The following is a 27712-nucleotide window of genomic DNA, read 5'->3' as shown; positions in this document are numbered from 1 at the left end:
ATGTTATTTGATTTTCTTTTTCTCATATTCTTAAACTCCTTTTTTCAGTATTTTACAAACCCCTTCATTTATTTTTTTCTAAGTTTTTCAAATTTACCCTATATTTTTTTCCTGTCTTTAATAACTATTGGTTTCCCTTTCCCTTCTTTGCTGATTAAATGGTAGAGTTGGAAATAGCTAAATAAAATATCACTTGAATATTCTTTTGAAACATTAATCTAGAAATGAACTTTTTCATGTTTGGAAGCTGAGAGTTCAGACCTGCTTTTCAATTAATTAAAAGCATCTCCAGTGCTTGGGGAGATTTTCATCATACCTGTAACACCATTTTGGAGATTATCATCTGGATGTGTCCTAATTTCTACTACCTTTTTTGGATACTGTAGAAATGACACATACAGAGGACTGCCTATATCCTGAAACTTCAAGTTATAATTTCAATTATAGCTTCCATGGTGGTGAGATCCAATGAAGTCATTTATCAGAGCACTTTCACTGACTTTCCAAATTTATGACTTTGGAAATTCTCAACCTTTTATTTCAGCTGAGTTAATTCAATGTTCCAATACTAGAACTTCTGAAGGGCTCAAAATCCATTACTTCTCTCTTTCCAAACAGAAGATGGGAACCACAAAGCTAATTTCCATCTGGCTTAATTCTTTTGATGACAAAGGTTTATGTTTTGTTTACAGCCATCAAACAAATGGATGTTCCTCCTTCCACTGCAAGGGTTATGACCTATAGAAGGAGGATAAAAAAATTCAGTTATTAGTTTGAACTAATCAATATTTGCATTTCAGCAGGGGCTGCTCTGTGATTGTAGTGAGATATAGCTCAGGATGTTAAAAAGTCGTACACGCTGATCATCCCTAAAATGTTTGATTCTTAATTTGTAACTTGGCTGGATAGTGCTTGGAGTTGTTCATGCAAAAAGCAGGATTGGTCCCATTCTTCCTTTTACATTGAATAATTCATCATAAATGCCCACATTTATTAAACGTGAAAAAGAATTACATTAATTGCATAGCATAAGTTTCTACTAAACTCTAGTTTACCACCTATCTGTTTATATTTTTGGATTTTCTTTTTTGTTGATAATGCCACAGATGTGAAAGAAAATTCAGAGCAATATCATCAGCCAGGTGACGTGTGGCCTGATTTAGAAACATTTGAAAAGATGCCTTTTGATTATACAATCCACGATCCAAAATATGAAGATGCAAGCCTCATTTGTTCAACAGTGCAGAAAACAAAAAGTGACGGTCAGAATACCTGATTCCTTTATTTGAACAACTTGTTTTGGTACAATTTTTACAGAATAAAGTATTGCAGTAGAAACTGTTGCGCAGAACCTTGTTTTACATTCCAGTCTTGGGAAGAAATTTGGGTAGGGGGGGGTAGGAAGCACCACTCAAGTTGGAAGGCAGACAATTATTTGTATTCTGGATTAAATAATGGTTAGCTTTATTGACCTACTTCATCTGTTGATAGTTCCTTTCCCAACCTGACATTGAGCATTGTAATCACACAGTTAATGGTTGCTCTGTGTGAAAGACTGGGACCAAGAAAGAAGAAAAATATCCAGAAATTTTTGTTCATCGTTACTATTGAACTATTAAACCACCCATAATTACTTGCAACTAGTATGTATTAGCTCAGTGGTCGGCAACCTTAAACACTCAAAGAGCCACAAAGGTCCTAACCAGAAACCCCCGTTCAATTTTGGAGCCGACCGGAAGTCCGGTTTCCCTCACCATAGAATTTCCTCCTAGCATGGCATCCTTTTTCCTTTTGCTCACTGGAATTCCGGTTCCCCTATCATAGTGTCTTCCTAGTGCAGTGTCCTTTCTCCTTTTACTGACCAGTGACAGGGAACCACAGCAGAGGGATGAAAGAGCCACATGCGGCTCCAGAGCCACAGGTTGCTGACCCCTGTATTAGCTGAACCTGAGACTCATCTAAATAAAACTGCATTATTTTAGCTCAGTCTTGGCAAACGTATCCAGCATTTGGACAGTTTGGCTTGGAAGTCTTGAAATAATATTCTAAACACCCTGAAAAATACCAGATTGGATAACTACCGTATTTTTCAGAGTATAAGACGCACCGAAGTATAAGACACACCAAGATTTAATTTTTTTAAAAAAAGTTTTTGCGCACTGCAGACCTCCCAAACCCTCTGCATGCCTCATTTTTGTGTGAAAAACGGGGCATGCAGAGAGTCTGAGAGGCCTGCAAAGTGCTCCTAGGGCTGGGGTGGGGGGGGCACAAAGAAGCAAAAATATTGGCACATTTTTTGCAAAAACGGGCCCATTTTTTGCTAAAAAAAGGGCATGCAGAGCCTTCAGGAGGCTTGCAGAATGCTCCTGGGGGCTCTGGGGAGGGGGCAAAAACAAGCAAAAACCAGTTTTCCACTCATTTTTGCCCTCCCCAGCCCCCAGGAGCATTTTGCAGGTCTCTCAAAGCCTCTGCACACCCATTTTTGTGAAGGGGGCAGGGTTTCGGGAGGCCAAAACTGCTGTATTCAGTGTATAAGACGCACCCAGATTTTCACCCTCTTTTTTTTGGGAAAAAGGTGTGTCTTATACTCCGAAAAATACAGTATTCAGAAATATATTCTAAAAAGGGCTTAGTAATAGCATTAACAGGAGGTAATATTTGGATAGAAGGATTGACATCCCTCTACTCCCAAAAGGAAAATCCATTTTAAATCTTGTTTTAGTTGTAAGCTAGTATAGTTTGGCAGGGGCTAATGAACAAAGATGTGCTCGGCCCTTGGCAGAAGTGGGCACGCCTTTTAGCTGATACAGTCCAAATGCATTTGTGCAGATAGATCAACAAAGAGAAAACCAGAGGATCTGTACATGCGCCGTCAGACAACACGGATGAGATTATCCAAATATGCTGCTTACAACACTTACCACCATTGTGAACAGTGTCATCAATATATGGGCTTTAATCCCAGGTATCAGGTAAGATTATAGAATCTGCAGTAGAAAATCCATTACATTTCAGGGACAGCAGAAATTATTGACGTATTCATCAGATTTAAAAACTGAGAAAGGACAAAGCATGATCCTATGCAACATTATATTCAATAGGCTGGTCCATGTCCTTTTTTAAGGATACAATATTATTCCCACTGTGCTAAAAAATCTAAGAGTTAGCCTCACTAAACCAAATTACTTAGTAATAATATGGAAATTGAAGTTTTTTTCAACTTCACAATGTAAGTCTAGAATGAAACATCAGATTTCCTGCTGGTAGCCTCTTAAACTACTAATTCAGTTCAGCCTTGCCTAACTTTTAAAAATACTTTATCTACCAAGATAGATATAGAAGTTAGATGGATCAACTGGACTCACGAAACAAAAAGCATTTCTAAATAAATCCCTAGATATATACCAGTAGCTAGTTTTTTTTAAAGAGCTCATTGCTCAAATCATTGCATACATTTTAAAATGCAACAGATTCAGAAATGTTTCTACTATGACACCAGCTGAAGTTTGTTGATGCTCCATTTTAAACCTTAAATATCACCACTTTAATTAAGTGTATCTGTCTGTATCTATTAAAGATTTGGGGGGGGGGATTGGAACATAAACATCTGTATTAATTAATGTAACCTGTTTACTGTATTAAGATGTGGTTTGCTTTTTTGCCACCGTTTTAATAGTCAACAGCATATATCAATGTCAGAGCTGTCAAAAAGAGCAAATGTGGTACTTTACACTTATATCCTTTTCTTTTCTCAGCTTTATGAATCCACCTTGCATGCTTTTGCCTTTTCCTATTCAATGCTTGGAGAAGAAATTCAGCTGCACTTCATTATCCCTAAATCGAAGGAGCACCATTTTGTCTTTAGCCATCCAGGAAGGCAGCTGGAAAGTATGAGATTGCCTCTTGTCACAGATCAGGTAGATAAAGAGCAATTTCTAAAACTCTTGTTCTAGAAGATTAGGATTTAAATTAATTGGACTCTGCTTCCAGGTGATAGTATAGATGGATTGATTGATCTCCATATTACAGAAGATAGCCCCCCAAGCTATCCAGTAAGGAGACAGAGATTTAAAATGGCATTTCCAAAATTTTCACCATGTTTGAATGGACATACACTCTGGGTTTCTCTTAAATAGTGCAAGAACCCTACATTGCATCCATTCAAATGTCTCCGAAGCTCATTTTTCCTTTAAAATAATTCTTACAGCAAATTCTATTTTATCAAACAGAATGAACTAATATACTTTGACAGAGAAATCAGATCTGATTTTATTTAGGTTTTGGCACGCTGTTTTCACCCCCTCCTGAAGAAGAAGCCTCCTGAAGGCTCCGGAGGGCAAAAAACGGCCCTACGGCCAAACTGGAAATCACTTCTGGTTTGGCCCTAGGGCTACTTTTCGCCCTCCGGAGCCTTCAGGAGGCTTCCCTGAAGGCTCCGGAGGGTGAAAAGCGGCCCTACGAGCAAACCAGAAGTCTGTTCCCAAACTTCCGGTTTGCCCATAGGGCTGGTTTTTCACGCTCCGGGGGCTTCAAGGAAGCCTCAGGAGGGCGAAAAACGGCTTTAAAAGAAGGCCAAAGTCAGCTGGCCAGCACGCATGCTGATAGGGCAATGCCTCATGTGCCCTAACAAATGGCTCCGTATTCCACCTGTGGCACGCATGCCATAGGTTCGCCATCACAGTCGTATGCTTTCAACCTGAAAAGCTTGTGCTCTGCCATGTATGTATGTGTGTGCATGTGTGTGTGTATGTGTGTGCATTCATGTATGTGTGTGTACTGTATGTATATATGCACACAGATATATTTGTCAAATACAGGCCAATTATAGAAGGAACTCAATTCTATTCAGGTCTTCCGGAAACATGTTAACATTATTGTTGCTCCTAGAACAAGTTGCAGGGTTGACTGTTGTTGCCAGAAAGCTAGGGGACAGCTTCTATTTGTGTTTGTAGTTAATTGGCTAAAATATGAATGTGAAGATAATTGTGTAGTTATTAATTGTTTTAATGCAAAATTAACCAAGATGCTAGTATGTTCACTTATGGGTTCCCATCCCCATATCTTGTATGTTTGTCCTATAAGTGGCTAGTAGCAAATACAATTCATTAGGTAGTTTTAATTATCCTCTCTATTTTTTGTTTCAGTTTTCATTCTCGCAAAGGAGAATTAGTTGCAATTACCACTTTCTAACTGAATAATTAATTGAACCAGGTTCCCCCCCCCCCTCCGCTTACCTAAAACATTTCTAATGGTTTCACTGTAAACTTTAGACATAGTACACATTTAGCTTGATAGAGATTGCTGGAAGTATGGGGGCCAGTCACTTTCTTTCTTTACAGTTTCACATGGTTCTTTGTCTTAGAGTAGAATAGTAATGGTACTTTTTCCTTTTCCTCCTCTTCTTTCTAGTCATCTTCCTATACTATTTATAGGCATTTGTAAATATTAGATTTACAATATGTTTTATTATATTGATATATATATTTATTTATATATCAATATATTGATCATACAATTTCCCAATTTTACAGAGCCAGGACTACATAAAGAGTCCTACTTTTACTCCTACCACAGGACGCCACGAACATGGACTTTTTAATCTTTATCATGCAATGGATGGAGCCAACCATTTGCATGTTTTGGTTGTCAAAGAGTATGAAATGGCAATATATAAAAAATATTGGCCCAATCACATCATGCTTGTTCTGCCAAGTATTTTCAACAGTGCAGGAGTGGGTAGGTATATGTTTTATTAGTTATTTGTGTGAATAAAACAAGGCTACCAACTTTAGTTGGCCACAAGGCTACCAACTTTAGTTGGTAGAATAACTAAAGCAGGAAGGGCAACTCTGGGGAATATGTAATCTTGCTTGAGCCTCTTTTTTATGGCCTTCAAAAACATCCCACGATTATGCTGCTGATTTGTATAAAGCAGACAAATAATCCGCTCTTTCCAATGGTGTAATTTTATCTTATCCTCTACTGCAACCCTGCCATCAATAAATCAATAAAACACAGTTCTTGCCCACAAAAGGATTGAACTGCTCCTTGTATAAACAGTTGATAAATCAGTGAAGATCAACCTTAATCTGATTATGTACCATCAAAACAGTGACTACATGAATAAATTTTCTACAAGATGATCTATCCTCAGCCTTACGTTTTAGGTCTTCCAATAGAGGCTCCTGGTGCCATTACCATTGTAAATGAATCCATCTATTTTGCTGCTTTCAATCTAAAGCATCTTCCACTCAAAGGTGGTATTCAGCAGGTTCTACCCAGTTCTGGAGAACCGGTAGCAGAAATGTTGAGTAGTTTGGAAAACCGGCAAATACCACCTCTGACTGGCCCCCGCCCCCATCTATTCTCTGCCTCCTGAGTCCCAGCTGATCAAGAGGGAATGGGGATTTTGCAGTATCCTTCCCCTGGAGTGAGGAGGGAATGCAGATTTTACAGTATCCTTCCCCTGCCATGCCCACTAAGCCATGCCCACAGAACTGGTAGTAAAAAAAATTGAATTCCACCACTGCTTCCATTCCATTCAGTATAGAATGACCAATAACAAATGAAGCTAAACAGTTTTTATTTGTAGGCTTGGTGGCCAGGCTATTATAACATGCTGAATGAAAAGAATGTTATAAATATGTGTTTTCAAAATTATGATTGTGAATGATTTTATGACTTCAATTTAATGCACACAACACACAAATTATTATTTTATTATTGTACAAATGAAGTCATGTATAGTCGATCCCATGGATGCATCTGTTACAAGTCAGAGGAACAACCCTCTAAATATTTTGAGCAGCCCAAGAAAATTTTGATTGTGGGAGAAAATTCTTTTCGTTCAGCTAAAGGCATTGCGCTAAAATGAAACTCCCACTTTCCCTTATTGGCAGCTCACTCTGCTTCTCTGGCTTGGTTGCAGGAGCTGCTCACTTCTTAATTAAAGAACTGTCTTACCATAATTTGGAGCTGGAACGAAATCGGCAGGAAGAGCTTGGCATTAAGCCTCAAGATATTTGGCCTTTCATTGTCATCTCCGATGATTCCTGTGTGATGTGGAATGCTGTTGAAATTGATTGTTCTGGTGACAGAAAAAGGTAAATGGCTATTTTTTTATGATGGGGAAGACTTTTTTTATTTTAAAAAAACCTAACTTGATTTGAAATTATTTCCTGATCTCTTGCAGTGAATATACCTGGAGAGAAAATAACATTTCCCTAAAGCAAATTCTTCAGCACATTGAATCGACTCCCAGTGTCACCCACTATGCCTTGATTGGCATGAGGAAATGGTCCAGTAAAACTAGGAGTGGAGATATCAAGGAGCCATTCTCATGTTGCCATGTGCATGACTTCATCATGCTGAATGTGGACCTGACCCAGAATGTCCAGTATAACCAGAACAGGTGAGCCAAGTCTGATTAAGGGAGCCAGTTCTTCCCAACCAGGTGCTGTATAGATTTATTGAGATTACAGTTTCTAGCATTTGCAGCCAGCATAGCTGATGGACCCAATGGTCGGGTAACTTTAAGGGCAGCTTTAATACATCTGGAGGACAGCAAATGGGAAGAAACCGAGGTATATAGGGGTAGCTCATTCCATTATGCTTACAGATTCAAAAGGATGCTGAATATTTTCCACTTTATGATTCTTCTTTATTTTAGGGTCAAATCTTACAACATACTAAAGACATATTTGTATCTGACATGCATTTCATTTTCAAGTCAAGAAAAACTGAAATTAGCACATTATTTTCCTGCTAAAAATAGCTCCAATGAAATAGCAGTTCGGCTCTGTAAGAAACTGTATGAAACATTTAATATCATGTACGACTTTTTTTTTTTAGACTGTGATGTCAGACCATCAGTTCCCTTGGACAAATATCAATATCATGCCTTTTTAAACAGGTCCTGTTACTGTCGGTTCCAATCTTGGCCCATACAGTACAGTACTTCCATTGTATTCGCAAGGGCTTTCTATTAAAATTACAGGAATCCACACTTTTCTTTAAATGCTGAATCTCCTGTTCTTCCCAACAGATTTGTTTGTGATGATGTGGATTTTAATCTACGCGTCCACAGTGCAGGCTTGAGGATCTGCCAATTCAATCGATTTAGTGTCATGAAGAAACAAATAGCGGTAGGAGGGCAAAGGTCTTTTCATATCAAATCAAAGGTGAGACTTCAGGAACAGCGTATAGTATTATCTTTATTGTATCATTGTACGAAATAAATACAGGGAAATTGGTTGTACCTGCAAACTCCAAAGTTACACAGAGATACTACATTCAGTAGATTCTCAGGTTAAGCCAATGGGGTGTTCTAAACTGAGTTCCAGGTTTAGGATCAGGTCTTGCCTCCAAAGCTACAACACGATCCAGGGGAAATGCAGTTTGGCAAAGGGAGTTCCTGTCAGCTCTTGCTCAAAGAGCGGGTGGCAGCTGTAGCTAGGCTAGCCTTTGCACAACTGCAACTTGTGTACCAGTTTCACCTATTCCTGGTTTGGGAGGCTTTGGTCATGGACATTCATGGCTTCGTTGCCTTCTAATTGGGACTATTGCAACACTCTATTGCAGGGGTATCAAACTTACATCGACACGGCAGCATCACGTGATGTATGGGGACTTTTTCTCCCTTCGTTAAACCCGGCATGGGCATGGCCAGCGCGTGACACATTCGGCCCGTGGGCCACGAGTTTGACAATTCTGCTCCTGTTGTACAGCCATGTGAAATTTGGTTCTGAATGCAGTAGTGTGGGTAGTTATAGATGCAGCACATTATGCCTTTGTGACATCACTATTCTGCTCCCAATAGATTTACACATGAGGTTCAAGGTGCTGGTTACCACCTATAAACCCCTCCGTGGCAAAAGACTGGGAACTTGCAGAACTGCCTTATTTCAAGAACATCTGCCCACCCCACACCATCTCACAATGCTCAGGTTCCCTCTTTTGAAATTTGCCATCTCATGCAACCTAGAAGTACGTCTCTTTTTGGTTGCTGTCCCTCTGCTCTGGAATAATCTCTCTCTCACCCACACACATACCATGCTCCCTGATATATGCCAAACTCCAACTCTATTTGTCTTTAGAAAAATTGTTAAGACTTGCCTTTTGGGGGTGGGATTCAATTAAACCGAGTTCCTTTTGGTTATCTAATTATCCTGTTTGGTCATCATTTTATATTTTGGATAGTTTTTTTTCCCAATATTACGTGGATTTTTTAAAAAAAATATTATTTGTTTTTTGTGCATAATACCCAAAGCCACATTGATTATGCTGGGGAGTCCTATAAATCAATTAAAGGGTACCTTTGCTTTGGAACACTATACTTTCAAGATCAGGTTGACCCCAATCCTGCAGGATGTCAGGGTTCCAAATAGCATTAAATTTTAATTTAATTAAAATTAAATCAGAGTCCAAGGCAATGCATTGCTCAAAGTTCCAATTTATTATTTAATAAGAGAGCCATGTTGGCACAGCTGGGAAAACCTGAATCCCAGTTTTCCCCCACCCAGTTGAAAGTTCAAGATCTTGCCCCCTCGCCCACAAGTCCATCACATGGTCTAATCTCCCACTGCCATGCTGACAGTTCCACCCATCCAATTCCGGTCAGGTGTAGAGGTGAAAAGACAAAGGATGACCTTGGCTTTCTAGAAAGAATTTTGTTATGGCTACATATCATCTAACTCCATACAATCCCTCCTCCCATTTTCCCACAATAGAAAATGCATAGTAAAATAATAGAAAGTGTGGCAGGCCAAAGATCCAAAAGAAAAGATGGCTGCAGGCCTGACACAGGGCTTTTGTAAAACATTGAAGGTCTGTTTAGAGGTTTCGGTTATTGTTTTGGTTTGGTTTATCCTTAGTGACCATTGTAGGTTTTTTAGTCTTTGTTAATATTATTTTTTATTGCTCTAACTTGATGTGTAAGTCACATTCACAAGATGAGTGGCCAAAAAAATTAGTAAACAAATAAATTGATTGTTTTGTTTATTTTGGAAGCAAGTGGTCAAAATGCCAAGACAATCACAATCATGTCCATATGTCAAAGTGATATCTAAGCTCTCAAACACGCTTCTGAAAATGTGTATTTGTGTGTCTTCTTATTTGTATCTATGTGCATGCTTACATACATACTCTCAAATATTTTATTTGTCAAATATGTACAAGACAGCAGGTATAAATATGAACATGGACATGAAAAAAGGAAATGAATACAAATAAATGGGGACAGTAAGACAGGGATGGTAGGCACGCTGGTGCGCTTATGCACGCCCCCTTTACAGACCTCTTAAGAATGGGGTGAGGTCCATGGTAGACAGTTTAAGGTTGAAGCTGTGAGGGTTTGAGGATATAACAACAGAGTCAGATAGAGCATTCCAGTGTTGAATATGTGAGACATCTGAACATTTTTCTCCCTCAGTCAGTTTTATAATTGTATTGTTGTATGCGATTTTGTTCAGCTATATGTATTTTTAAACTTTATTTAAAAAAGTCACTCCTTTAAAAAAAAATCGCTATCACAGTCATTGTTTTCTTTTCAGGTGTCAGATAATTTAATGAGTATTGGTTCAGCTCAATATATATGTGCCCCTGACAGCAAGCATACATTCTTGGCAGCTCCTGCTCAGTTATTGCTTGAAAAATACCTCCAGAATCACAGCCATCGCTTCTTCCCGCTTTCGCTGAAGAATTATAACCAGCCAGTACTATCTGTGGATTGTTACCTTAATTTAGGACCACAGGTAATCAACTATGTATTAATTAAAACACTGTATATAAAGATAAAAATAAAATATATGCATGTACTGGAGAAAGTAATTATGTTTGGAAAAGTTAGAAGTAAAAGAAAACCAGTCAAAGGACATGGTGGCTGGACACCATCAAAGCTGACGCCCACCAGACAGTGGTGGGTTCCTACTGGTTTGGGCTGGTTTAGCCAAACCAGTAGTGGTTTAGTGGCCTGGGTCACAGAAACGGGCAGTGACCCAGGCGTGCCACGCCCCCAAACTGGTTCTCTGTGCAGCGCCATAGGCGCCGCCATCTTGTTTTTCAGTTCTGTGCATGCACAGAACAATTTTAATTGTACTGCGCATGCGTGTGCAGCACACCCATGAGCGAACCAGCAGTAGTGGCTGCCGGAACCCAGCCTTGCCGCCAGAGCATAGAAAAACACAAAGAAGTAGTGCAAGATTGAAAGATGTGGGGAGACCTGGCCCATAAAATCATCAAGAATCAGGCATGACTGAATGGAAACATCATCATCATCATCATCACCACATGTGCACATGCCCTTCAAATGTAGCTGAACGTCAACTCCCAGCATTCTTCTTTATTGCTCATCCTGCTTCTAACAGTACCTGGAGGGCTATAGTTTGCCAAGTGGACTCTGCCTGCTTCTTATTATCTGAGGCTATCACCCTCTGAATTTATTTATCAAATGTATCTTTTGCCACAGTCACAAAAACATCTTGGCAGCTCACAAAGATAAGCAAATATTGTAACAAGACAAGAACACCTTATAAATATAATTTCTTCCTCCCCCACTTTCTTCAACACAAAACCTTCTGCAAATGTCCTGTTTGTTCCTGAAGGTAGATAATATTGGAGACAAACAAACCTCCATTCCAAAGGAGGAGACCATTCCAAAACGTTGCTCCAAATGCTTCTGGGTTTTGGACTTGTTCGCCTCTCAGAAATGAAGAGGAACCACTTGTTTTTCCTGACATGATTGAAATGGTTGGGCTTTGCCCCTTTTTTTTTCAGAAAAAGCAAGTGTGCCATGCCAACGAGAATAGCTGAGTGGCAGTATCAGTGCAGCTACCTGCTATGGTGGATTTTTTCCAGCTTTGCCAGAATGAGGCAGCAATTGAATGTCTCTACAAGTCAGTGGTGGGTTCCGGATCCCGTTGCAACCGGTATGGTGTAACGGGGCCGGGCATCCACCACATGAACTTGCACAGCACGCGCATGCATACTTACCGCCTGTGATGCTCCGCGATGCTCCAGCTGCTCAGCGGAGCATCGCACAGGTGCAGTATGCTCTATGCGCAGAAGCGCCTAAGAGGTCAAATACTGGTAAGGAGCGCGGGCAGGTGGGCAGCCCCTCTGGAGCACCGTACCAGAATGGTACCCAGTGCTCCCGGCAGGCACCAATACACCCATACCGGGGCATACCGGTTGTAACCCACCACTGCTACAAGTGTTATTGAGTAACTTAACTATGGGTGCACCAGGACAGATTCCTTGCCAGAGACAAATGTTTGCTGCAGAGGAAACAATAAGTTAAGAGAAAGGAAGTGGCAGAAAAAGAAAATGAGATGCTATTGTTTCAGTTACACATGATTAGGGATGAGGCCAAGCTCCTAGGAGAGCTAGCCTGTGCAGTTTAGCTAATGTGTTATTAAATGAGAGAGTATTTATATAACTTCTCTTTAAAGGCTATTCAGTGATGAAATGACTACACAAATGTAAGGAAAAAAATAGCTTATCACTTAATGTAGCATGCCAAATTATTTACAAAATAAAAAGGTACGTGCTAGCTGTAAGAGAGCTCTGCTGAGAGCAAGCATTTGCCACACATTTGCTACACCTGGAAAATAGATGTAGTCATTTGTCTGCCATAAATGGAGTCCATGATACCCAGCACAATCTGAATCTGATGTCGATGTTTCTGTGGCCATAACCAGGGGTGAAATTCAGAAGGTTCTGACAGGTTCTGGAGAAGCGGTAGCGGAAATTTTGAGTAGTTTGGAGAACCAGTAAATATCACCTCTGGCTGGCCCCAGGAGTGGGGAGGGAATGGAGATTTTGCAGAATCCTTCTCCCGCCATGCCCACCAAGCCACGCCCACCGAACCATAGTTTTAAAAAATTGAATTTCACCACTGGCCATAACTGTTTAGTAATATTAACCTGAATTGCATCTGGATGGAGAGTAAATCACTCTTGCTGTTTTGTTCCTGTTGCAAACAGATTGCCGTTTGTTATGTTAGTTCCCGGCCTCATTCTCTGAATGTCAGCTGCTCTGAGATGCTGTTTAGTGGACTCCTGCTATATCTCTGTGATTCCTTTGTTGTAGCCAGCTTCTTGAAGAAATTCCACTTTTTGAAAGGTAAGAGGTTGCTGCTGACACATAGAGTGACTTGACATCTTTGAAGCAGGCAGGCAGGCAGGACAAAAGCATCCTGAGTCTCTGATACTTGAACTTTCCTAACTGAAAAACTACTCAGGAGAAGAAAAAGAACCTTCCAGGAAGAAAGATCTATTCAGTGCAGGAACAGATTGGCTTCCTGCGAACAGGGAATCTGATCTGTTTCTAAAATAGCATTTTGACAAATCTAATTGCCAAGAAGGAAGCTAAATGTTTTACAAGAAGTAATGTCATATACCCTAATTGTTCTGATGGCTCCTTCCTTCCTTCCTTCCTTCCTTCCTTCCTTCCTCCCTCCCTCCCTCCCTCCCTCCCTCCCTCCCTGTTAAAAGTTTACCCTATTACTCCATGGATAACTGTAAAGGATCCATTGGTTTGCTACCACCCAAAACATCTTTCTTGTATTGGAAATTATTTTGGTTTTCTTCTCTTTCCTTTGTTACAACAAGAAGCTGAATAAATATTTAATAACAATTTTAAATTGGTTAGAACCAGATTCCTTTAATATTACCACATATCTGTGATTGTCAATCCCTGCTTCCTTGGTGCCAAATATGTAGCCTTTTTCCTGACAAGCAGAGGTTGTCTTAGAGCTAAGACTATGACTTTTCCTCAGCTCTCTCTTCACTTATATCTCCCAAATCTCCTTAGTTTCATACATCTCCCCACTTCCCTGGAATATAAACTGCAGGAGGTGCCCTACACCATCATGTTTGATTGACTGCTCTAATGCCCACTTATCTTAAATACTATATTCAGCCAGTGGAAGGAGATATGAATTATGTTGCCACTTATGAAAGGTATCCTATGACACAGAGAGGGAAAGAAGGCAGGAGACAAGTATATTTTTAAGAGATTGCTTGGTGTTCTTGAGTGCTAAAATGATTGTCCTTTCAGTGTTTCTCCTTTTGACTAATAATGTCTTTTAAGTCATTCCACAATTAAGAGCTGGGATTTGGGTGCCGGCTGTTGTGTATGATTTTTGTTTTTAGTTCTCAGAGAGTTATGTATCTGAGGGGTCTTTGGTGCTCTCTGAACCTGGGTTGTTTTCTTGAAGATATTTCATTACCCAACTAGGTAACATCATCAGTGATACAAGGAGTGGGATTTTCTCCCTGTTTATGTGGTTTATGGCTGGCCCTACAGTGATGGTGGGAGTGTTCTTAGTGGTTCTTTGATTTGATTCCATAATGAAGGACATTATACCAATACTGACTGGGCAATCCTCTAATACAGTGATGGTTGACCTTTTGTCCTTGTATGCCAAAACCACGCACGTGCGTGCCCACACCCATAATGCAATGCATGTGCGACAACCCTTGCGCAACCTGCCACCTTGCGCATGTACGTACGATACCCCCATGCTCCCCCTGCCCCCCCGTGCATGTGCGTGCGATCCTCCGCATCCCGTTTTGGGCCTAGCAGGCCTCCCTGAAGCACCCTGGGACCAAAAGCGGGTTGCAGGGGGCACGTTGTAGCCCCCATGCTCCCCCGCCCCCCACATGCACACACAACTTTCCGCGCCCCCACGCATGCACACGCGACTCCCCGCCCCCATGCATGCACACTCATCTCCCGTATGTGCGGCAGAGACTAAAAAATCAGCTGGCCAGTGAGAGGTGAATGCATGGTGGAGCTGAGCTGGGGTGATGGCTCGTGTGCCCGCAGAGAGGGCTCCATGTGCTGTCTGTGGCACATGTGCCACAGATTCACCATCACAGTTCAAGTATATAAAAAAAGAACAAACCCCACCAACTTCTAGCACTGATGATGTTACCTAGTTGGGTAATGAAACATCTGCAAGAAAACAACCAAGATCGGAGATTACTAAGGACCCCACAGTTCAACCCTCAGCTACAATATTCTTTTCTATTAGTTATGTATATGTAATACAAATGCTAATAATAATAATTCCCACAGGTGCCACCTTATGTGTCATTTGCCAAGATAGAAACTCCCTTCGCCAAACTGTTGTCCGGCTGGAATTAGAAGATGAGTGGCAATTCCGACTAAGAGACGAGTTTCAAACTGCCAATGCCAAAGAAGACAAGCCCCTCTTTTTTTTGACAGGACGGCATATTTGATAAGAAATTATCTGACATCTTCAAGGAGTCTCTTTCAACCAAAAATAAGTTGTGAAAATATTGGGGGAACTTAAACGTTCAGCTGAACTTTTTTTAAGAAAAAATACCCATAATGTAGACAAAAATGTAGGCAAATTTGAAATATCTGTATTATAATTCTATTTTATTTGACACATTTGTGTTTATAATTTCAGACTGTGTCAGTATCTTTTATAATTTAAGATGTTTAAACTGTTCCTTTTGTGTCAGGAGCAGAGTGGAATTACTGCTTGTTGTAGTTGAATTGTTTATAGGCTTCCCCTGTCTTTGTTTTGCTTGTATAAATTATAGAAATTATTTTGTCATGAAATATTTGGGGTGGTATGGTTCAACATTTAGATGTAGATTCCCTTCTTAACCTTTTATTGAATTAGAAGTCACTAGGCAGAAAATGCTCCATTCTTAGTGTATAGAGCAACTGATAAGGGAACAGCTATTGCAAAACAGATTTGGATAGAGAGCTAGAGGCAGAAATGAACTGGGCAGTTGTCCCATTCAAGCCCCAATAAAATGAATGGGAAACACGAAGAGCATGGCAGTGTATAAGACTTAGTGGGAATTGCAGAAAACAACTGTCCAAGGAATTGTGCCTTATATTTCCATTTTAATGAAAATGGACACTTAGGCCTTTTATAGTGGTGGGATTCAGCCGGTTCAGGCCGGTTTGGGCAAACCGGTTGTTAAATTTCTGGCTGGCCATGCCCCACCCCTTCCAGGAGTCCCCACACACCCCATTTTGGCTCCCAGGTAAGTGCAGGGAAACCTACTAGGCCCAAAACGGGGCGCAGGGGGGTGAATGCCTCCCCTGGCCTGTTTTTGCTCCCAGGAGGCTGTAGGGAGACCTACTAGGCCCAAATTGGGGTGCACAGGGGTGCCCTCCCCATGGCCTGTTTTTGCTCCCAGGGAGGTACAGGAGGCCAAGTGCTGCCTGTCACTCCCCCTGGCCACACCCACCATGGCCACGCCCACCCACCAGTCATTAGGGCAAAGAACCGGTTGTTCAATTATTTGAATCCCACCACTGGCACCCTAGTAGTAATTTTAAGCATCTTCCACAATCACCTCTTTCCATGCTGAGGTGATTCAAAGCCCATCCTCATTACTTTGGATAGGCCACAACACTGGGTGGATGATTCTAGAAGATGCTAGTCTCAGAACCGTTGTTTGTTCTAGATCATTTTTAAAGTGAAAGCATTTATAGGAGATAGTTGCTTTCCAGTTTCCTCAATGCCTTCAACAATGACAGAGCTTTTAATATCTAATCTCATTGGAAAAGAGGGAGAGGGAAATGTTGAGGAGATATACAGAGGTGTATCGCCTTGAAAATAGCCCATATTGAACTGTTTATCACAAATAACAACAGTTGACCACAGGAGATGTTTTATGACATTTTATATTATGTCACTAATGTTTTATGATAACTTTTATGTATAAAGTGTTTTATAAAATTTCAAGCCTACAGGAGTCACGGGTTCTGGATTTCGAATATATTTTGTAAATTAGTCTTTTTGAAGTATCTTCATTCAATAACTGTTGCCTACAATACACTGTTTCATCCATCTAAAGATTATACACAGACAAACAGAGTTTTTAATAGCATGTTAGACAACCCATGACCCCTTGGGTCATTGTTTCAAAGGTATTTCCTTTCCAGATTCCCTAAAACCTTCAACCATCATAGAACTTCTAATGCAATGGAAAAGTTTTTACAAATTCAGGGACGTATTCAGAGCTGTAGCTGCCTTGAAAGTAGCCCATGTTTGCACTGTACAGCACAAACATCAGCAGCTGACCACCGGGAATGTTTCTGACATTTTGTATTATGTCAGAAAAAAAAGACATTTTTTCCTAGGGTTAAACCAGAAGAGGGGAACTGCATCCACAGACCAGAGGCCTGCTTCAGTGCAATTCATTTTCTGCTTTTAACAGTATTTACAGCTATCAGCACAGGAATGGGGATAAGGAATCATCAGATGCTGGAAAACTTCATCTGTCAAAGGGCTTGGCACTAACTCACAACAGAAAAAGGACAAATTGATTGTCCTCTCTAACTCCTTGATGGGCAACGAGTTCTTCATTTCTTTAATTTTAATTAAAATGTCTAATTTTGAGGAGCATTCTTGTACTGGGGGATGACACTGCTTGTACAGTAATTCAGTTTCTTCAGTGGCAAAAAGTGTTAAGCACTTCATCTATATGGGCTGTGATCTATTCAGAGCTAACGACTTTTAAATTCCACTATTTTTTTTAGAAAAGAACTATGCCTGCACTATTGAAATTAAGGAGTCTGGTCATTGGTTGTTGTTGTTTTTTAATCAGAGCCCACACTGATTGTGCACCACCATATTTGATCATTTGGAGAATCCAATTATTTCTTTGGGGAACAAAATCAGGAGAGCTTTGAGCAGTGTTAAAAAATAAATTGACGACATTAAGCTATGATTGTGCAACCATAAAATAGTTAATAGCATCGTGCCTGAAACAACTTGTTACACAAAAAAGTTTTGTTTGCTGCTGTTATTATTTTTAGTAGAGAAATACATCTGAATATCCCTTGCTAAACAGTATTTTTTCCAATTTCCATAAACAGATTCACATGACCTCCAAATGGCTCCTGCTGCTCTCTGGTTTATAAGGTTCATCTTGGATGAATAATCATATTTTTAAATATTAGGAGTTTTATCATAGTCTAGCAGAACCCCGGTAGTTGTGGGGTTTTTTTTTTTTTTGAACAACACCACAGTTACCAATTTCCATCTTGCACTGCATCCCCTTCCTCACTCTTAATGGAAGAATAAGTCTCTGAATTGTTCATCCCGATGCAAAACGTTGGTAGTTATTTTGCTCTGGACACGTAAACACCTTTTCCAGGAGGCTTATGACTTAACAGGGCGACTTGAGGAGTCAGCTGCCAAGCCAGCGGGTACCAGATTACAGAGCTCATGTTTCTCTTCCAGGCTAAGGTTCCAAAAACATGAGCAGGCTAAACTAGCAAGCAAACAGAATCGCTGGGAAATTATTCTGTCTGCGCCTTTGTTGTCAAACGACACGTTGCTTTAAAGGCAGGATTTTTGTTTCAGGTTGAAACTTAAATCAGTGTTAACGTCCTTGGCAGCATAGCCCTCTGGCAATGGAGGAAAAGAATCATCTCAAGATGCCATCTGAAGATACTGAGTCCCCTTGGTCCTGGGTAAGGCCTCCTGATCTAGGGCAGAAATTAGATGTTGGAATTGGAGGGAAGCTTGGCTTTTGCAGATTACAAGCTCAGTCCTGGTTATATTGATTCAAAGCAAAGCTGTATTGAATTGGTGCAAATCGGATAGAGAGGTTTCTTTGGTTCAGCTTGGCAGAAGAATAGAAATGCAGCAGGGAAGGGAGGAAAGATGCATTCTTTATGTTGCATGCAGTTTACATAGTATATATTGTTTTTTTTTTGTTTTCTTTCAAATTGTTATTAGATGCCATTCTAGTGGACACACCTGTCTCTTGAAAAACTATTTCCCCCATTTTAACATTATTGGACGATAGAGAGACATTGCTTTTGGGGGCGTGTTTGCCCAGCTAAAGTCTAATTTCATTCTGAGCTTTGCCATTTTTGTATACCTAAGAGAGCAAACATCTTAAAGACCGCTCTGAGATGGGTATTGCTTTCTGAAAAATGTGAACTGCTACTGGGTTTGAAAAACAGGAGTAGTAGGGAGATTGGATGTTGCAAGCTTTATTCTGTATTACTCCTGCAAACTTTCATATAGGGGACAGGCAGGAAGGTTGGGGTGACATTTGAAACATTTGCAAAACCTTGCAATCAGCAAGGTTTTCTGACTCCTGATGGTCTAATAATAGCAACTCTTAAAAAGCCTCACTTCTAAATACAATTGTTGGAGAGGGCAGACTAGTAGGATTGGATTTTTGCATGAGAAGAACTTGCAAATTTGCCTTTTGGATCCATCACAAATTTTGGGGAGGGGGAGCCTTAAAAAGCACACTGAACCTTAATTCTTCCGGTGCTTTTGTCTACTTGAGTCATATTTTCTCACTTAACGGTACATTAAGCCTCTGATAAATGAAATAAGACTTTGCAAGTGGGTCCTAGTTCTCCGCTTCTATTAAGATTGATAAAGGGTGGCAGATACATGTAGGAATATTTCTCTTGTTAGGAAGTGCTTTTTCAGCATTTCTTAATGGGTCTGACTGAACAGTACGGTCCAAAATAGACAATGAAGACTTTTCCACAGATAGTGATGTGAATTTGACACTCACAGTGTATGTGGAATAGGAATAAAAAGATTGCAAAGTTCTGTAATGCTCATTTTCAGGTGGTAAATAAGTGATTCAGAGCAAAAATAGTCTTGAGTCTTCTGTTGGAGTTAGTCTTGCTAAATGTCTTAATAATGGATGAAGTTATACCTAAAGAAGGAGAGTAAGGGTATGGTGAAAATATAAGATTGACATTTTACCTTTGTGTGGTACGGTAGGTGAAAACTATAAATATACACTATCTTTAAAGGGAATATGATAGATATGAATGGATGAAAGAGATCTTATTCTCTCTCTCTCTCTCTCTCTCACACACACACACACACACACACACACAAACACACACACACACACACACACACACTTGAAGCACAGCACTTAAGATGTTCTTTGGATTTAGTAAATATAAGATATAAATGCAAATAATGACGGGGTTTGAAAATGTTGCCAAAATGGAGTTGATGGGTCAGGTGAATCCTAATTTATGGAAGTTGATATTTTCAATAACCCTATGGAATATGCCAACAGTGTTTTGTCAAGAGGCAACTGGACTCTTCAGCTGCAGAAGCTTCTTGAATGAGAAGGGAAATGTCTTCAGAGAAAAACCAGAAACTGGTTGCCTCTTAAAAAAACACCTTTGGGACAACCACGACCTGGATGACTGAGAATCCCCATAGACAATTCATATGGAACAGATAACCCTGACCATCATGACTGCAGATAGCCTGAGTCATTTTAGTGTATGTGACCCTGAATGGCAACCAGAAGGAAAGTTCAAATGATACTCTCATGACATTGACATTGTAATCATAACCTCAGTAACTGATGACTTGCTATCTTTGGTATCTCAGACTGACAGCTGTATCATAATATATTTAGCCCATTCACTTGCTTTTCACTGAAAGCCTGCCTTTAATCTACTGTCTCCCCTTTGTGTTTTATCTCAAACGCCAACAGAGGTGATCGTAGTAGCATCTGTTGCTGCATATTTAATTTTAGTGACTTTTAAAAATGGGAATGCCACGTTGTTAGATATTGCTTTGAGCTTTCCTTTCCTTTTAACAACTTTTTTGAAAAACAAACCTTAGAATAATCCCAACACAGAAAAATAATAAACAATGTACAATGTATTAGTACACTAAAATGCAATTCGCAAAACATTTTCTTTAAAAAATATGAGTAAGAAAAGATATTTTCCTTGGGAAGGACAGTACATCCTTCCAGTGGAAAGCTTAAGTAACATCTTTCAGACGTCTGCCAGTCTTGAATTAGTGTGACAGGGGAATTAAATTATTCCTTTAGACTTGGGCTTCGTCCAATATATTCAAGGGCACATGATGGAGTATGGATTTGGCTGCCCGGACTCTGCAAACATGATATGGATCAGTAAATTCCAGGGAAGAATTTTTGGAAGCAGATTGTCTTCTACTCTATTAAAACTCTGTTACATGGGACAAATATCCTTAAAGGCTAGCGCAATATTGGACAAGGTGAAAGAACCTCTCATTCCTTCTATATCTATGCATAGTGCAAGGAAAGACTTGGCACAGAGTCTCTGAGATTCACGGACAGATCTTCACACTCCTGAAATGAATGAACGAACGAAGAAATTGTTTCATGCAAAAGCCCACTCCCCTTTCGCTCCTCTTTTATTTCCTATGGGAGGGGCCGTTCACCGTCCACCTGTGGCTTTACTCCCAAGTTGACCCTGATTTCTCAGCTGTTCTTTTCTTCTGGCAGCTCTGCACATGCGCACACTGGGAACAGGCTCCAGCTGTTCCTCTGCCTCACTGCTGTCTGGCTCCGAAGGCAGCTGACAACTGCCAGACAGCCTTGACCCCATCTCTGCCTCCAACTAGAGCCCTTGTCTGAGCCTTCCCCAACCTCCAGGACAGGCCTATGTTCCTCCCCAACCTCCTGACTGTCCAACTCTGCTGCCAGCTCCGCTGACCACTGGCGGGCCACAACACATACACACAAATCTCAGAGTTGCTGGATGGAACTATGGTAAAAAGGTGTCATTTCACAACTTAACAAGTCTAAGAAAAAATTGCTTAGGTTGGGGTCTAGATTCACGGCAACACTCAGGATCCTGTTCTAGAGGTGATCAAACTAAAAAAAAGCAATTAATTATTAATAAATAATTTATCTCCTTCATAGTGTAAAAGGACCAATACCATTTATTCAGTTTTGTTTTTTATGACAATAATTCAGTGGAATTAGCTTGAAACAAACATTTTCCATACATTATTTGTACTTAAAAAACAGCTGTTTGTTTATATACCTAGCAATACTGATTTGCATGTCTGTGTACACACACATATACACAAAATCAGTTTTTACAACCATACACTACAACAAAATAAAGATATAATTATACATCTTGCATCTATATATTCATTCCCCATATTGCTTTTCTATTTGCAGTGAAGTAAAAAACGTGCTGTGTTGAATATGATCCTAAGGCTATATAAATACTGAACAGAAGATGTTTACCTGTTGTGATTTATCACAATATTTTAAATATATTCGCTATGTTGCCTTTTTCTAATAAGCCACTTTTTAAAAATCTCATGAAACATTAGGAATAATATTTTTATCACCAAACACAGCATGTAGTCCTGAATGATGGCTCAAGAAACGTGTTTGTGTAGGTGTGTGTGTGTGTGTTTCTTACTGCAGCAAAATTTGCTGGAGATGAAAACTTGAAACCTATCAAAGTATCATTACATAGGGCAGACCAGAAGAAGGGAGAAAGTTTTGAACTGTCATGAATAACCAGATCAAAGGCTTTTCAGGATCATACATGGGCCAGATTGGCCCACTCTTGGCCAAAAGAAAAGACAGATGCTCCTATTTTGAGGTTTCTTTTATTTATTTTGTCTTTTACTGCTCTCTAGCCCTCAACTTACAATCAGCTTTGTAGCCCTCCATTTACAGGCTAGAATTTCCATTCACTAAGCAAGGTGGTTGTTAAGTAAGTCATGCCTGATTTTACAGCTATTTTACATTTTGATTCACTTTTGTTAAGTGATTATTGTTAAGTGAATATTGCAGTTGCTAAGTGAATGAGGCAGTGGTTAAGCAAATCCATCCCCCCCCCCTGTTGAATTTGCTTGTTAAAAAAAGAGGCTGGGAAAGTTGCACACTGTGATCCCGTGACCCTGAAATGCTGCAAATTTCACAAATACGGTACATGCTGCATGCCAAGCGCTTGATTTCTAATCATGTGACCATGGGAATGCTGCAATGTTCATAAGCGGGAGGGCCAGTCGTAAATCGCTTCCCCCCCCCCTCAGCGTGGTTGTAATTTGAAGCAGTCACTAAACAAATAGGTCTAATTCCTGTAATGGTTCCTGTCACAATTCAGTAACAGGTATCCTTGGAGAAATGGCTTTAGAGACTGCTGCTTGCTCTGCTGCCATTTTGGCTGTTACAGCCACCCAGTTTGGTTTAGTGCAGTGATGGCTAATCTTTTTGTCCTCAGGTTCCGAAAGCGGGCAAGCGCGCGCGACAGAGCGTGTGTGCCCACACCCACAATGCAATGCCCCCTGCCTGCCCCACCCCCCTGCACATGCGCGTGTGACCCCTGTGCTCCCCCCCTCCGTGCATGCACACAACCCCCTGCGCCCCGTTTTTGGCCTAGCAGGCCTCCCTGAAGCCTCCTGGGACCAAAAAGGGGGCACGGGGAGCACCACATCCCCCCTACTCCCCCTGCCCTCCGTGCATGTGCATGCAACCCATACATATGCGCACGCGTCTCCCACGTGTGGCATAGACCCAAAAAATCAGCTGGCCAGCGGGAGGCACGCACACATGCACAGTGGTGCTGTTGTGGAAATTGAGGACTCAAAGACCAGCTCTTTGCAATGCAAGAAAGTTTATTGCGCAGGTTCAAACAGCTAAAATAGCATATGGGGGTTTGAACCCCGAACAGTCTCAAACAACAATCTTATATAGTCATTTTGACGTAAGCATATACGCAGGCATACATTTGCTAAATTGATAAAAGGAGAAATGGAAAAGTACAGAAAGAGCCGAGAATAAAAATACGTCAAGGAACATTTAACATCTGCGAGACAAACACGGGACTATCCCCTGTCCTAGACCGATAACAGGATACACCCCTCATGGTCTGTCTGAACATACAGATAAAAATACAAATGTTATGCCTCATTGATCTCACCCTGCCTCTGTCTGCAAATATCTTTTTCCTTGACCAGTCTTTTGCAATGTTATAATGAACCAAAGTCTGAACCAAGATTCAGGGCCTGTCTTCCTGATTCAGGGCCTGTCTTCCCTCCTTCCTTAATCCCCCCTTTGTGACTCATCTGAGTTTCCCAGAAGAGTCACATATTCTTCCAACTCTATTGTAGGTCTTAAGTTCTCATATTCTAGCACAGCCATCACCTGAGCAGTTGCCTTTCTTTCTGCTAATAAAGACAGACTATTAGAGATGGTTCGAACAAAAATTGGCAATACACAAGGAAGTATCACACATCCCGCTGCAATCAACCCAATCAAAGCAACTATGGCCTGTAATCCTGGAAGCTTGGGAAACCATCCCCCAAACATCTCCTTCAGATTAAATCCTTGCCATATTTGAGTGGGATTATGTGTAAGTTGTCTAATTTCTGCTATTGTTAAAATTGCTTCTTTTCGTTCTGGTCCTAGCGATCTGCGTCCTTGTTCAATATCATAGCCTAAATATCTCACTTTCTCTTTTACCAACTGCGCTTTCAGTCTGGATACTCTATAACCACAATCTAATAACAAATCCAACAACCTTTTGGTATTCTCCCAACAAGTATCCTCACATTGTCCTGTCACCAACACATCATCCACATATTGTAAAACCACATCTCCTTCTTGTCTGGGAACAAAGTAGAGCAGATCCTTGGCCAATGCAGTTCCAAATAGGGTGGGTGAGTTTTTAAACCCTTGTGGTAATCGAGTCCAAGTGAATTGCATCTTAACTCCTGTTCCTGGGTTTTCCCATTGGAAGGCAAATAATGGCTGACTAACCGGGTGAATGGGTATTGTGAAAAATGCATCTTTTAAATCTATGACTGAAAACCACCTAGCTTCCGGAGGGATCAAACTCAAAAGCGTGTAAGGGTTTGGTACCACTGGGTGTAGGGTCACAGTCATACTGTTCACGAGCCTCAAATCCTGAACCGGCCTATAGGAGCCATCCGGCTTCCTAATAGGAATGATCGGGGTGTTCCAAGGAGACTGAATCGGTACTAATATACCTGCTTTTAAGTATTTCAGTATACTTTTATATATGGCGAGTACGACTTCCCTGGAATATGGGCGATACTGTCCAATTTGTACAGGCATAGCAGTAGGTTTTAAATCTACAATAACGGGAGGATGGTGGGCTGCAAAGCCCGGAGGATTGTCCTCTGCCCATAATTCCGGTACATCGAATTCTCTCCATTTTTCATCCGATTCCTGCCCCCCAACAACATCCAGTACCATTACCCTCCATGTGGCTTCAGACCGGTGTCTTACAGACACCCGCTGACACCCTTCATCAAATGAAATCGTAGCCCCTAACTTGCTAAGCAGATCCCTACCCAACAAAGGAATGGGGCATTCAGGAATATACAAAAATTCATGTTCAATTTCAGATCCATTCAATACACACTTCACTGGTTTCAATACCTCATGTCCCACCACCTTTCCTGAAATCCCCTGCACTTGTAATTTGTATGGTCCAGGTGACGTGACTGGTTGATTTACTACCGATCTCCCTGCTCCTGTGTCTACCAAAAATGTGGTTTGTTGACCCCCAATTTGCATAGTAACCAAAGGCTCGGGTGGGGCCTCCCCTAAGCCAGGTCCCCGTCAATCTGTCCATCCTGTTTCTGCCAATCCAATTCCTTCCACCCTGTTCTCTCTCTCTGCATTCACATATCCTCTGCCTCTCACACCTCTGCCTCTCCCTCTGCCAGGGAATCTTCCAGACACCATTCCTCCTCTTCCTCCTTGGCCGTATGTTTGCCTCTCAGAGTCCTGTCTATTTCCTGGTCTATCCCCTAAACCTCTTCCCCTCATCATCTTTCTGGGACATTCTCTCTTCCAATGTCCTTCTCCTTTACAAAATGCACATTGGTTGGGTCCCAATCCAGGGCCCTTCTGCAGTGCCACTGCCAACAATTCTGTCTTTTTCTGCATCCTAACATCTCTTTCCTTCTTCTCAACCTTGTCTCTATTCACATACACTTTTCTCGCAATCTCCAACAACTCAGTAGTATTTTTACCCAATGCCCCTTCCAATCTTTGTAACTTCCTTCTAATATCCTCATAACTCTGGGCTATGAAGCGCTCATTCAACATTCGCACATTGTCTGGGGCTCTGGGGTCTACCTGAGTATACAACTGGTAGGCTTCAATCAATCTCTGCAGGAAACTCTCAGGACTTTCATCTGGCTTCTGCATCACTAAAGATGGTTTAGACATATTAACAGGGGGTTTTCCCGCCATTCGGAGCGCCCTTACTGTCAAATTTTGATAGTCCTTGAGTCTATCCATATGTGTATTATCCCGGGTGGACCAATGTGGGTCTTCCTCGGGTGCCTTTTCTGAAATTCCTGTTGTAAATTTGGAGCATTTGGCGACTGTTCCTGAATGCACTTTCTAACTGCTGTCTTCCATTTTTCCCTCTCTTCTGGGGTTAATAAGGTATTTAGAAGTTGTTGGATATCATTCCAGGTTGGATTATGAGTTTGCATAATTGTCTGGAATAAATCCGCCATCTCTGTAGGTTTTTCGCTCAACGGACCATAATGTTGTTTCCAATTCAATAAATCAGTCGTTGTAAAAGGGACATATTGAAACATAGGCACTATTTGCATCTGCCCGTGAGCTCCCGGCACTTGTTGGTCCGTTTGTCTCAAGGGAGCAAGGAATTCCTTCCTCGCTTCTGTTTCCTCTCTAGCCATAACAGACCGTGTTTTCATTTTCACAACTTCCTCCTTATCTTCTAACCCCCCTTCTCCCCCTTCTTCACTGACAGACATTTCTCCACTAAGTTCTGCTTTTCTCTCACCATCTGCCACTTTTTGTTTTCTACGGACTATAGGTTCCCCCCCCCGCTGCCAAAGCAACTTGATGTTGTGAATATAACTGAGGTGGGGATGGTGCATATGGTGGGGGTCTTATACTAACATCATCTTCATCCTCACTCAATATTTTCTTTTCATTCTCTGTCTTTCTTTCAACCTTTGGAACATTTCTCGGCTTCTCTTTGTCACAGATGTTTTTAGTTATCTTGTTCTTATTTCCTCCCTGTCTACTTAGACACAGTTTCACCATTTCTGCCTGACATTGTAACAATTTATCACTTCTGTCAAGGACTGCGTTACGCCACTGGTCTATATAAGGATATTGATTAGGATACTTCTCCTCATTTTGGTTAACCACATCCCACAGCCTTTGTATAATCTGTTCTCTAAACGTCCCATAAGACGGCCACCCAACCCCTAGATGAGGCCATTCACTTTCGCATAAGAACCTCAATCTTTGTTTGGTGATTTTGGGATAGGGAAACGTGTATTCGACCTGATTAAAATACTCATCAAAACCTTCTAACATGCATCCCAACGGGGTGTTGGGAACGCTTGACTTTCCACCCATTTCTAACCACACAACTACCGACCCTTAGTCTCGGATGCACATACGATCACTAAAGGGAACTGCGGTAGTAACCACCCACACAGCCTGACACGGAGTTCTTTAGGGTCGACGCCCCGACTCCAGGGGGGTAATTAGTCCCCCTCTTCTATCTTCAAATGAGATAGGTACTTCACAAAGTTAACATATACTCGCCTGAAAAGTCTTCACACACGTCCTGGCCAGGAAAAGAGGTCAGACCTTCTTTCTTGCATTCAAGGGTTCTTGGACTAGGTTTTCCAGCACCGTCGATCCCACAGGAGGCCGCTACCTTTTCCTGGAGATAAGTTTTCCCCACGGCGCCTTGGAAGTCGGGAGTGGCCTCCCCTGGATCCGAAGGGTGAAACCTGCCCTCAGCGAAATTTCACCTCGTCTAAGAGTCCCATCTGGATGGTGCCATGTTGTTGTGGAAATTGAGGACTCAAAGACCAGCTCTTTGCAATGCAAGAAAGTTTATTGCGCAGGTTCAAACAGCTAAAATAGCATATGGGGGT

The 27712-nt window shown here is 41.1% G+C and overlaps 1 protein-coding gene and 1 long non-coding RNA gene across 2 annotated transcripts in view; one reads left to right on the top strand and one right to left on the bottom strand.

The window, feature by feature from the left end:
- GREB1 (growth regulating estrogen receptor binding 1) overlaps nucleotides 1-16786 on the top strand; it is a 128871-nt gene extending 112085 nt beyond the window's left edge. The window contains exons 24-33 of the mRNA XM_081940111.1: nucleotides 1107-1262; nucleotides 2830-2972; nucleotides 3756-3917; nucleotides 5532-5736; nucleotides 6929-7103; nucleotides 7193-7411; nucleotides 8045-8180; nucleotides 10551-10751; nucleotides 12981-13119; nucleotides 15079-16786. Coding sequence (XP_081796237.1) covers nucleotides 1107-1262; nucleotides 2830-2972; nucleotides 3756-3917; nucleotides 5532-5736; nucleotides 6929-7103; nucleotides 7193-7411; nucleotides 8045-8180; nucleotides 10551-10751; nucleotides 12981-13119; nucleotides 15079-15242 — 1700 coding nt within the window. The 3' untranslated portion in view covers nucleotides 15243-16786. The remainder of the gene's footprint in view (nucleotides 1-1106; nucleotides 1263-2829; nucleotides 2973-3755; nucleotides 3918-5531; nucleotides 5737-6928; nucleotides 7104-7192; nucleotides 7412-8044; nucleotides 8181-10550; nucleotides 10752-12980; nucleotides 13120-15078) is intronic.
- Nucleotides 18-27712, bottom strand: LOC309385566. Its single transcript, XR_014174248.1, has 4 exons — nucleotides 27375-27712; nucleotides 6964-7087; nucleotides 2922-2987; nucleotides 18-738 (listed from the first exon to the last, which is right to left on the bottom strand). It is a non-coding gene; the product is annotated as an uncharacterized lncRNA (long non-coding RNA).

This window comes from Natrix helvetica (genome assembly GCF_964273705.1).
Source record: "Natrix helvetica genome assembly, chromosome: 2".
NCBI lineage: Eukaryota > Metazoa > Chordata > Lepidosauria > Squamata > Natricidae > Natrix > Natrix helvetica.
Note: the sequence above shows the minus strand (reverse complement) of the source record. Positions and strands in the feature narration are given on the sequence as shown.